This window comes from Pollachius pollachius, assembly GCF_949987615.1.
Source record: "Pollachius pollachius genome assembly, chromosome: 2".
NCBI classification, from domain to species: domain Eukaryota; kingdom Metazoa; phylum Chordata; class Actinopteri; order Gadiformes; family Gadidae; genus Pollachius; species Pollachius pollachius.
This window is the reverse complement of record NC_136935.1, coordinates 2,514,034-2,526,817: the sequence shown is the minus strand read 5'-3', so window position 1 is coordinate 2,526,817 and position 12,784 is coordinate 2,514,034. Positions and strand designations below refer to the sequence as shown.

Below are 12,784 nucleotides of genomic sequence, written 5' to 3'. Positions count from 1 at the left end.
TTCAGTAGCACAAACGTATGGGCATCCATTTGACTTTTTTTTTAAATGAATTATTGACTTTAGTTTGCAATCAAAGCCAAGGGAACTTAGGAATCTAAACTAAGACAGCACACAGGGCATGATGTAACCAATGAAATCACACTACCTTTTAGAACCAGAATATTCATTGCTTATTTCAGGCGGTTAATGTCCAAATGCTACCTTTTAATCCTCTGAAATTGAGTTACGATATTTTTGTATGGATTGAGTCTGGTGTGCTTTTTTTCTTCCCAGAACAGAATTGTAGCCTAGTGTCTCAAAACAAAGCACACGAAGTTGGCCTCATTAATACTCGAGTTAATCAATAAATATTATATGCGCCAGTTTCTTTCCATGAGCACTAGAGGGAGCCAAATCATACCAAATGACCAAGAAGTATCAACCACAAAAACAGACAAAACCAAACAGCACAGTATTAGATTGCCCTTTCAGATGCTCGTTTAATAGTGAATATTATGAAAGAAACAAAAATATAATCTCTTACAAAGCTTATCAGAAATCAAGATAATACAAGAGTGACCTATGCCTACATTGTCTCTAGTTATGAATGGATAGTGCAATTATAATTCAATGTTGTGGACCCTTGTGTGTGCGAAGATTTATTCAGTGAGAGCAATCATCTGCGTCCTAGTTGTTTTTTGAACGCTTTTAGTGACTTTGCCATCATTGGAGCGACTCCTGCCATAACAGAAAATACACCCATTACTCTGGTTGGTAATGTTGCCCATTAGTGCATGAGAAGGGAAAATAAAAATGAGTGAAGTGCCAATAATTAATTTACATATCCCCCATCTCTATGACAACAAAACACAGACCACAAAAACTAGAAAATCTAATAAAAGTGAGAACTGAATGAGTTTAATTACGAAACTCATTCTCCCCCTCCCCCCAAAGCCAAAACCCCATTCAATCTAGTCTTACTTGTTCTTTTACGAGGGTCTTGTGAATTTGCCGTCCCTGGATTGGTGGGGTTCGATTTAGGGGGCTCAACACAGCTCGGTCTAGGTCGGGGTTCATGAATCTTGACACTGAAAGGAAACCACAGTTCATCTTGTTGTCCACAAGTTCAAAGTTGAGGGTTGTTAAAATGACACCCAGTTTCTAGAACGACAAATAAAAATATACACACACACACACACACACACACACACACACACACACCCGAGGAAATGCAGGCAATTCAATTCGTGCTTGTTCATGCAAATATCAATGCGGCAACAGGGTTAGGTTGTAGGTCTCACGGCACCTGGCTCGGACTGCGCTGGGCTGAATGGCACCAGCTGTCCCGTACATCTCCTGCTGGATCCGGACATCCCTCGGAGGCTTAGCAACGGTGTGGATGAACGCCATCTTCACCTGGCGACCTGCGCAGAAAGGGCCCGAGCAGTTGGTCATTTTAACGTGATGCATACCCTCAAACAGCGTAGAGCACGGCTGTTCAAACAAACCACCGGGTTTGACTCGCTATGAAAGGAAAGGTTTAGTTTTAAAGTGAAAACCTTCACCGGTGAGTTCAACAAACCAAGTGCAAAATAGTGCTTTTTTTTGGTATTGGTGCTCTTGTTCCTGCAGCCAACAGCATTTCAGCTTATTTTTTTCTTTAGACTTGACCAGCGAAAACAGATGGTCAGGTTATATTAGGCTGGACAGAATTTATGGGTCTGCCCGTTCAGACAAACTAGTTGAACCACAAAGCCCGGACGGCATAAGAACCCTACAGCTGAACCTCCGGAAAAGGATGAACCAAATTAGGCTATTTTGCGTGATAATTTATAACTTTGAAGCCCTCTCATGGCTAGAAAATGAGGGCATGATTCTAAATAAATTAGCTGACCTTTAATTAAAAAAATGAATAGTCACCCATCGTAACGTTCACTTAACACAGATAGATATCTCATCAATACAAAACTGTGGGGGAAATGGGATTATAGCGCTACATAAATTCCAAACGATACAGTCAACATCGAGGCCTTCAAGCTGATCATATTGAACGGCCAACCATGTTACGCTGGCCTAGTAAAATAACAGAAGACCCAGACCAGTTCAACAAGCTACCTTGAGGTTTCTTTGAATGAGCAGAGACGATGGTCTTGGCCAGTCTTTTGAACTTGTTCTCCCTCTCCTCTGAGAGCCTCACGTACATCTCCTTCCATGACTCGTATTCCAGGAGCCTGGCTCCTCGGAAGTCTCTCTCACAGTGTCTTCCCCAGAAGTGGTCGGTCTCTCCGATGTAGCTCTATGTAGGGGGGGGAAATAGTGTTTATCCTTTCCGGGCAGGATTGTCTAGCGGTTTGTGGTGTTTATGTCTATGTGTTTGTGTTTTGCTGTTTTCTGTTTGTGGTGTGTGATGTAATGCCCTACAATGGAAACTATGGACAACTAAATGCAAAACAAATTTCAGAACTGTCTGACAAATTAAGTATATTATTATTTTACTCCCAAGGCAAAGGAAATGGGTTCTGCCTCAATCCCCAATGCTACGCTACCTGCGGGCGTACTTGAGCAAGATGACTGTGTGGTTTTGGATTAGAGTGACTCAATGACTAAACCGATGAGTCAACGGAAAATTAAGTTCCAAAGAGATTGCCCTATTCCAATTGTCTACAAACAAACTAAAAACAAACGCATCTCCAGATTCTTACAGGGTTGTATTCTTCAATCCGCAGCAGCTGATCCGGTGTACATCTCTCCAGCACCGGCTCCAGGATCTCAAACGGGACACCCCCGGTATCGTAGAGCACTGAGGGAACATTCCAACGTAAACATTCACCATATTCGAACGCCCCAACGCGGGATGGCCGGCGTCACTCACTGTCGATGTTGTTCTGGAGGGCACGGATGCACTGTTGGTACAAGCTCATCATGCTTGGTAGGAAGGCGGTCTTGTTCCCCGAGTACACTTGCATTTTCTTGTTACAGCGATGGCCGGTGAAGTGTTTCTCCCCAGCGTCATCGAACGATTCTTTCTCTACTGTAAAGAAGAAAAAAAAAAATGTATTGAATAAAGGTTGACTTGTATCAACAGTTGGCCTCAGTGACGTCACACATTTCTGACAACTGAAAGACGAGATGCTTACAGATGGTCTACACAGCACCCATGTTTCTACTTATGTACACACAAACCAACCTCTCTTGGGCTCATAGTAGTCAACAACGGAGAACTTATCAAATTCAGGCAGGAATTCTGGCAAGGGAGTGTTGAGCAAGTCCATTACATTATCTTTAACCTAATATAAATAAGAAAGGGTTAGTCCTGAACCAGGTGGCGACCATCGCTATACTTATACTGGCAATTTGTGCATTCATTATACACTTGAAACTGTCCACAAGATTGCGCTATACCTTATTCATGCCGACGCCATTTTCCAAGAGTGGAGGCCACTTGAAGGTCTTCTCTTCTCGTTGTTTTGGGGCTTCCCCCTTCTCCCGAGTCTTCATTTTTTTGGGGAGAGGCTGCTTGGATGCACTTCTCACCTTCCGTTTCGATGTATTGGTGTCATAGCTCAGGAAAGACTCAAAAGACATGGACGGTCCTGCTAAATCAGCCTCGCTTGAATTATTGACTTTTGTTTTGGACTTTTTGCTGCTGGTGTTTGAATGTCCATCACTTTCCGACTTTTTCATCATTTTTTGACACAGCTTATTTTCTTCAACAACTTTCTTCTTCTTACTTTTGCTGTCCCAAGAGCTTGCCAACGTGTCTGTGCCATCCTCTTTCTCACTGGCTGAATCAGATAAAGTCCTTGAGTATTTGGCTTCAGCTTTAGCAGGGAGAGGCTGTTGAACAGACTGCTCTGAGGTTGATTTCGGATTTTGATGATTTTTCTTTGATTCTTTGTCCTCGTAGAGTTTTTCAGTGTCTGCTGTGCTATATGCTTTTTCTTTAGGGGTCAGTCTGCATTTTGAGTCCTTGCTAGTGGTTTTGCTTTGATGCATAGTGTCATGATGCCCGTCATGTTTATTATTATTTTCGTCTTCATGGTGGATTTTTTTAAGGCTTTTGTTTACATCGTCTTTTTTGAATTTACTAGATTTGTCCTTTGGGACTTGAGGAGTTTCTCTTTCCAGAGAGCTTCCCCACAGATGATCTTCCCTTTTCTTCTCCTTGCGTTGTTCCTCGGGTGAAGCAGGTCTTTTGTCGTCAAATTTCTTTGAACCCTTAATTGCTGTTGCCGTTTCCTTGCTCTCACCCCGAGATTTTAAACATTCTCCTTTTGTGTCTTTTTCTCCACTGCTTGTGTGGGTTTTCTCCTCCAATCCATCTTTCGATTGTGTAGTTTGTGAAGTGTCTGAATCTACTGGAATGCTGTGTTTAAGCAAATATAATTTAGGAAAAATGACCCAATGAATTACCGCATTCAATTAAAAAACAAAGCAATGTGAAACGGCACCTTATGGAGTCCTGAGGAACTAATTTCTTCCAGTATCTTACTACCGATTTGGCAACTTCTCCGACCACCTTGTGATTCCGCAAAGAATTTACAGTTTTGCCAATACCGGTTTCCTGTCAGGATTTTAAATGCAAATATAAGCTCAGCTCCAAAAAAGTCTGAACTAGGAGTACCGAGGCAACAATTGCAGTCACCTATATGTTCAAATATATAAAACAAAAGTCTTACGGAAAGAATATCCAAGGAGACATCCAGATCCTGAAGCTTCTGCAAGGTTTTTAGAAGCTGTGAGAAAAATAAACAATACATTAACACCTCCGTTATTTTTCCTATCTGTCAATCAATTTGCAAATACAATCTAGCTGAATCGTAAACCTCTCATGTGTTTGATAAATTGCATGTATTAAATGTTAAAAGGAATCCGATTTTTGATGAAGCTTAGGCCTTCATGCCATATATGGTGATCCTGGATTTGGATCACTAGAGAGTGACTTGCTGACTGTGCATTTTGAGAAGGGGGTCTATCTATGGGAACCCTAAACACACCCACTTTGCTGATCATTTTACTACGACCTATAAATGGGTAATGCAACTGCTCCCAAGTTTGGTTTAAAAGGCATTAAGTTACACACAAGCAGGCCATTCAATGAATTAAAACAACCCATGTAATGTCTGGGGAGTGAAGGTCTCGGCCATTACTTCATGAACAACGATTGAGTCGTCGACCAAACCAAGTGACCAATAGCAAGCCGACTGAGAACTCTTGCAGTAATGACGGACAGCAGCCATAAGTTGAACAACTGGAAGTGAAGTTAATTTTAGCACCAAGGCAATACAAACTGCCCCCCTGCCGCAGAGAGTCGACTGTTATAGCATTCGGTCAGCAGCCTGCGTAAAACCTAAGCTGTGTGCAAGGAATGGGGCTTCAAGGAAAAGCCACTGGCGCACACCATTAAGAAACTACCTTTTTGAATCACTGTTTTGTCAAAATTTCAACGATCTTGAACTTTATTTTTTGAAACCTAGTTCAATTAAGCGAAACTAAATGTTGTGTAATCTATAGGCATCACAATATGCCGAGTTGTGAAGGAAAAAACAAAAGGCTACCTTAATGTGTCAACATGACCTGGTTTGTCATGGCCTCGTTTATAAGCCCTTCGTTCGGGCCTAGGTCGTTTCATTACCTAAACAACTGTGAACGTGTGGACACATGAGTGCCTGAGAAGGCCAGCTCTCGTAAAACCATGTGTATGAAGTAAAGTAACAACACTGGCCAACATGGCCCCACCTAACGTTTGTGGGTGTCATTATAGGCCTGCACAAACGTAGCCTACCGTAGTAGATTTCGACGAGTCCTTGAGTTGTAGTTTGAGCAGTATCACTTTTTTCACCACATCCGAGCTGGCCATCACTCTTTATTCACGTGCAATCATTAACACACGCGGAAACGGATACCCATGACACTATATAATGGGCGGCACCCCTGAACCCATAGCCCGACTCCCACGTCATTATTCTATAGATTGCATTCACTGGATCAACTCATTTGAGCCATTTAAATGGATTGTTGATTAGAACGTCACTTCTTCTGAAAACAACATTAAATCAGACACTCTCAGTCATTCTGGCACATTTAACAATTTGACATTCTTTGATACTTGAAATATTAATTTATGATATTTTTGCATGGAAGGATAATAGTATACTGCTATCGAAAATATATGGACTATATATGGATATATAGATGTAAAAAAAATCCCAATTAAATGGCCTTGAATCTATTCGCAGGGATTACGCGTGTACATAAATCGATCCAAAGGTATTGAGACAACTGTGTTGATACTTTGATAGACATGGAAAATGGGCTTGAAATAATCCTATATCCTTTGTAGCATTTGGATCTTTTAAGTGGCATCGGACGATTCTGCTCGATCTGTGCTTGTGCGCGTGTGTGCGTGCGCGCGCGTGTTAGGGGTCTTGCTGGGTCGGTCCTGCTAATCTGTCCATTATTGCGCAATACTTTGTTCTCATGCACTCCCATAGAGGAGGGGTTAACCTTATGTCTTATCGAGTAACGGTGTCCCTCGGTCTCTCTCTCCCGCAGACGATTTAGAGCCGCAAGGGCTTTTCTCATCGGCCTCATCCTAATTCCTCAGGTGAGTAACTTCTGATTTATAAATTACGCACGTTGTTTTATTGTGTATTATTATGGATTCTACAGTGTTTGGAAAAACAGTGGGTGTCCTTGCTTCCGTGCTTTGTGTGTGAGTCCAAATATAAATTTGCCAAAATATCTCATGAGCGCTTCAAAGCAAAGCAAACTGTTTGTATTTGATAAACAATTTAGTAGTCTACATAGCCTACTGTGAGCAAACAAACCCATCATGCAAAACAACCCCTCAATAAGAAAATTCGAGAATAAGTCAAGGAGTTATAGGGCCTATTTGTCACACTTTATTAAGACTATCGTATTGGTTTTAATCTAGGGATAGGACAACAAACTCGAGAATAATATTGGTTTCATTTATATTTTTAACTTAAACAATACGAGAACATGAGGTGGTGTCTTCTGGCCTCAAAGTCTATAAAAGGAACGCCATGCTGGACCCAACGCCGTTGCTATTCCTGGACACGTACTGATAAATTGTGACAGATGCAGAGAGAGGAATGTTGACGCTCGCACCTACTCCACTATCACCAAGCCCGGAGGGAGCTTTCCAATTTGTTAAGGATTATATGCTGTAAGAAAAAATAATATTTTATGGGTTTTTTTTTGTCTAAATATATTCTGACTTAGTTGAATGTGCTTTGGTGAAGGGTCATTTGACAAGGCAATCTACAGACCACTAACGTAGTGAGCGTAGTGAACAGGGCAGTAGCACCTTAACAATACAATCAGGTCAGTTTTTAATTAGACGGGTTGAATTCCTAATTTCCAATCTGTTTGTCTATCATCAAGGCACCCTTTTTCTGTCGAGACAGACATTTGCGAGACGCACACAATAAACCCCTTAAATCAAACTCATCTTCAGATTGTGTGTTTTTGCTTTCAGAAGACCTGGGCCGTGACACTCCGCTTCAGCCATGGCTCCCAAGAAGAACAAGGCAACCAAGAAGAACAAAGGAGAGATCAACGAGATGACCATCATGGTGGAAGACAGCCCCGTCACCAAGATCAACGGGCTGAACACCCTGCTGGACGGGGGAAACGGCTTCAGCTGCATCTCCACCGAGGTCACGGACGCGGTGTACGCCCCCAACCTCCTGGAGGGGCTGAGCAAGATGAGGCAGGACAGCTTCCTCTGCGACCTCACCGTGGCCACCAAGTCAAAGTCCTTCGATGTCCACAAGGTGGTCATGGCGTCCTGCAGCCAATACATCCAGAACATCCTGAAGAAGGACACGGCACTGCAGACCATTGACCTGAACGAGCTCTCCCCTGTTGGTCTGGCCACCGCCATTACATACGCCTACAGCGGGAAGCTGACACTGTCCCTGTACAGCATCGGCAGCACGATCGCCGCGGCGATGCTGCTGCAGATCCACACCCTGGTGAAGATGTGCAGCGACTTCCTCATGCAGGAGCTGAGCGTGGAGAACTGCATGTACGTGGCCAACATCGCCGACACCTACGACCTCAAAGAGACCAAGAAGGCGGCCCAGAAGTTCATGCGGGAGAACTTCATTGAGTTCTCCGAGATGGAGCAGTTCCTGAAGCTCACCTTTGAGCAGATCTGCGACTTCCTGTCAGACGATTCCCTGCAGCTGCCCTCCGAGGTCACCGCCTTCCAGATCGCCATGAGGTGGTTGGACTTCGACGAGAAGAGGCTGAGGTACGCCGCCGACCTCCTGACCCATATACGCTTCGGCACAATCTCCGCCCAAGACCTGGTGAACCACGTCCAGAACGCCCCCCGCATGATGCAAGACCCCGAGTGCCACCGTCTCCTGGTCGACGCCATGAATTACCACCTGCTGCCGTACCAACAGAACATCCTCCAGTCACGCAGAACCAAGGTGCGCGGGGGCGTCCGGGTGATGATCACCGTCGGCGGACGCCCTGCTCTGACCGAGAAGTCTCTGAGCAAGGAGGTCCTCTACAGGGATGCTGATAACGTCTGGAATAAGCTGACGGAAATGCCAGCCAAGAGCTTCAATCAGTGTGTGGCGGTCCTGGATGGTTTCCTGTACGTGGCGGGCGGTGAGGACCAGAATGACGCAAGGAACCAGGCTAAACACGCCGTCAGCAATTTCTGCAGGTGAGTAAACCGCCGTCAGACAATTCTTAAAGCAATCTGTCATCGTGACTTTGCCGTCGTTAATCACCACAAATCCTTAACGTTTTGTCTTTGATTTTTATTCAAGGTATGACCCCCGCTTCAACACTTGGATTCACCTGAGCAACATGATCCAGAAGCGCACCCATTTCAGCCTCAACACCTTCAACGGCCTCCTGTTCGCCATCGGCGGTCGCAACTCGGACGGCGTCCAGGCCTCGGTGGAGTGCTACGTCCCCTCGTCCAACCAGTGGCAGACCAAAGCCCCGATGGAGGTGCCCCGCTGCTGCCACGCCAGCTCCATCATCGACGGCAAGATCCTCGTTTCCGGAGGATACATCAACAACGCCTACACCCGGGCCGTGTGCAGCTACGACCCCTCCACAGACAGCTGGCAGGATAAGAGCAGCATGAGCACACCAAGAGGCTGGCACTGCGCCGCCACGGTGGGAGACCGGGCCTACGTGCTCGGGGGAAGCCAGCTGGGAGGTCGCGGGGAAAGGGTGGATGTCTTTGCGGTGGAGTGCTACAGCCCCCAAAACGGGCAGTGGAGCTACTGTGCTCCACTGCGCACCGGGGTTAGCACAGCCGGCGTGGCTACTCTCAACGAGAAGGTCTATCTCCTGGGGGGGTGGAATGAGGTGGAGAAGAAGTACAAGAAATGCATCCAGGTTTACAGCCCTGACATCAATGAATGGACTGAGGACGACGAGTTGCCGGAAGCCACTGTTGGTATCTCGTGTTGTATGGTCAACATACCCACACGTAAAACACGAGAGTCTAGGGCCAGTTCAGTTTCTTCTGCCCCCGTTAGTATATGAACTGTCAGATAAATGCCTATAATGCCTGTATCGTAGGACAATATATTGGTAACAAATTCTAGAAACAGTAAGATTCATCGGTAAACAGACAAGAAGAATATTCCCATTGTCAATGTTGTCATGGGAAATGGCTAATAAATTGGTTTACACTTGCATTTATCAAAATGTCATAACTGAAATGATAACCCTTTGCAGATATACAAAGGGAATCAGTATTATTGATTGTGTAAATCATGTCATGTAATTGTAGCCGACAAAAATGAAGGCACAGAAAATAATACATCAAACTCATCATCCGACAGGAATTTGCTTTGGGTCCAATCCAGATAGGATGATTTTGTCCAATCTGAAGGCACAGTAGTTATGTATATGTAATGGTTTTATGGCAAAGAAATAAATGGACAAGCAAGTTATGGTGGCCACATATTGTAAAGTCTTTAGAACTCAATGAGGTGAGGTGAGCAGGCATATCATTTTTTAGACAATGGAAAAAAATGCAATATCTGCCTTTGTTATTGAAACACTTGAGCAGAATTACAATATTTCAATTTATCGAATATCTGATAATCCATCTCTGGGCGAAGCATTGCATTCATGTAACAAGAATGGTTGGAATGAGCGGGTTCAAACTTTGAAATGAAAGCTTCTACCAGGAGTAGCCAGTTTCAACACATTTCTCTTCAGGGTTCAATTCGTCTGTATACATGTCATATATAGAGTAATACCCAGGCAGGCATTGTGTGTCTAACAAGCCTATACATGAAAGGAAATTGATTGTGTTCTGCAGAATATGGAGTGGTAGGGATTTCAATGGTTTAGACGTGATGTTTTGTAAAAAAATAAAATAAAAAGATGCTATAGGAAAATAAAATCTGCCTGAGCTTTCAATGGGGGACAACAAAAGGAATGTAAAAACTCCTTGACTGCTCATGATCTATTTATATACTTGTATTTAAATCCAATAGTTGTGATTGTGTGATACTGATCAACAGTTATTTATTTAAATGCAAAATAAAAAGCAATTATTTTGTGCAAACTTGTCTTTATAATTTTTTTCTTCGAATCATATGTATTAACACACTTAATCCCAACCCAATTAATTAATATTGAAATTGGACATTATTTTTGAGTACTTTTTGTTGTCTTGTTTACTTTAGCTTTCAATTTATTTTACTTACTAGCATATTAACTTTACTTTTACATTGAAGTAAAAACATATTGATCATATTGTGTAGTAGTATAAAGGAAGATTTAATGGGAAATATCTGATTATCCTTTATTATATATTTGTATGTATTTATTAAACGTCTAAGTGTCTTATTATTGAGACTCTTATATGATACTGAAAAGCTTGTTACAATTGAATAACAACGATTTCTTGTCTTCAAGTCTTTTGTTTTTCATTCACATACTAATACATTTTTAATCATGTCTAAATTAGATTCACAAATTGAACACATGTTAAATCATAATCATAAGAAACATCAAGTTGTGTCTGATTTTCAAAGTGACAAACAATTTTATCATTAAGGTCGAGATTCATCATTCTCAAAAATAATAATAATCGTTAGGAATCAACCCATTTGCAATCTGACATACCAATTCACAATATTGTCCACAGGCTGTACTTATGATCCTGAACCTGTTGTGTAGAATAGTTCATATCAATACATACGTCTAAAAAATTGATATGGCATCAGGTTACTCCGGGTATGTGAGGACATTTCCATACAGAGAGTCAAAGAGTCAAAAAATAGTATCCATGTGTCCGTGGTGTAATTTTTAGCCAGACAATGGGCTCCAACTAAAATCAAAGGTGCCCGCTACTTTAATATGTATCTGATGAAAGTTTCCAGCAGGGCTGCCAAGTTCTCAGAAAATATTTGAGGGAAGGCTCGCCAGCGCACGCTACGGGCATTTATTGATTCATACCTACTTGGAGTAAAGAAACAAGACAATTTACAGACATTTCCCAAGGTTTATCATTTATAATCCTTACCCCAACGAAACATTTTTCAACACAGAAAAAAAAGGGTTATGGCCACCAGAGTGATCATTGACCTGTAAGTTAATGATCAACATTGACCACCAGGTATTTTTGACCCAGACCGGACCTTTTCACATCACCTCTCACTTTTCAGCAATCCTTGAACAACTCCCTTTGAACTAGTGGTGGGCAATACATTAAAATGTGGTATCGATCCAATACCAAGTAGGTCTAATGCAGGACCAGAATTGCTGATATCGATACCGATACCGGCATACTTCTTCATGTCAATATAACAAGTCTGTCAGCATTTTGAGGCATCAGCCTCAAAGAGAGACCTGTTACAACGCAACGCAATTGTTGTATTTACTGCATGACAACTCAAAAAAGATTTCAGTCATGCGTAGGCATGTCTTACATCACAATGTGTAATAGTTGGTCCACAGCGCAAAACATATTGCTGGAGCAAAGAGGGTGTGATATGAATATTGAGTGTGTCAAAATATAGCACGCATTATTTTGTCTGGGGTTAATGGCGTACGACCACCTTTCTATTTACTAGTTCACTGACATCAGCGATAAGCAGTGACAGGAGGAACCTAAAACGATCTTAGTAATGCACTGCAGTTCCTGTAAGCCTGCACTTTCACGCAATCTTTTCCTTTTTTTGGACAGTTACCTCATGACTCGTTGTAGAGAGACAGATTAAGTCAATATTTTGCAGCTTGACATATTTGTCCAGGGAAGAGCAAACCTTTTTGTAAGTTATCATGGGGGCTAAAAAGGTGTCAAAGCATGTTGGAAATCAAATGAAGAACAGATAAAATGAACTCTTGAGCCACTATTCATATCTCTAAGCATAAGACGAAATACAGACTAGAAAGATATCTAAATAAAGAAATAGCATGCAAAGTCAATGATCCGCTTCAAACCCAAATGTGGAGTGGTCATGTGTGTCCCTCAGCAGTCTCAGAAGCACAAACATTCTGTTCAGAAGCTGAGCCTCACACCTTCAGGCTAACAACCCTTCTAAGGTGATCATGAACAGCAACTCAAACCATTAGTCGTGATCAAACATGACCATATACCGAGGCATGTTGGGGTTTTTACGAAACTGAATCCTTATTATGCCTATATCTATTGTTAACCTCAAAAATAGAAACATAGCCTATCTTGTCTTCACGGTGTCAGACGTGCTTGCTATTCAACCTTCCTTGTACTATATAGAAAACGACTTGGGTTAACAGTTAAAGTGTAACCAGAGGAATG

At 42.5% G+C, this 12,784-nt stretch overlaps 2 protein-coding genes across 2 annotated transcripts; one reads left to right on the top strand and one right to left on the bottom strand.

Moving 5' to 3' along the window:
- Positions 1 to 655: 655 nt before the first annotated feature.
- eloal (elongin A, like) lies at positions 656 to 5,839 on the bottom strand (the record flags this gene model as incomplete). The annotated part of the gene is made up of 11 exons (XM_079758854.1): positions 656 to 717; positions 961 to 1,067; positions 1,286 to 1,403; positions 2,095 to 2,275; positions 2,682 to 2,779; positions 2,852 to 3,010; positions 3,167 to 3,266; positions 3,382 to 4,345; positions 4,431 to 4,543; positions 4,659 to 4,715; positions 5,765 to 5,839. The coding sequence occupies 11 exons, from the start codon at positions 5,837 to 5,839 to the stop codon at positions 656 to 658; spliced, it is 2,034 nt and encodes a 677-aa protein (XP_079614980.1).
- A 1,675-nt stretch (positions 5,840 to 7,514) lies between these two features.
- Positions 7,515 to 9,528, top strand: klhl31 (kelch-like family member 31; the record flags this gene model as incomplete). Its single annotated transcript, XM_079729354.1, has 2 exons — positions 7,515 to 8,689; positions 8,796 to 9,528. 2 exons carry the CDS (start codon positions 7,515 to 7,517, stop codon positions 9,526 to 9,528), a joined length of 1,908 nt encoding a protein of 635 aa, XP_079585480.1.
- Positions 9,529 to 12,784: the final 3,256 nt, after the last annotated feature.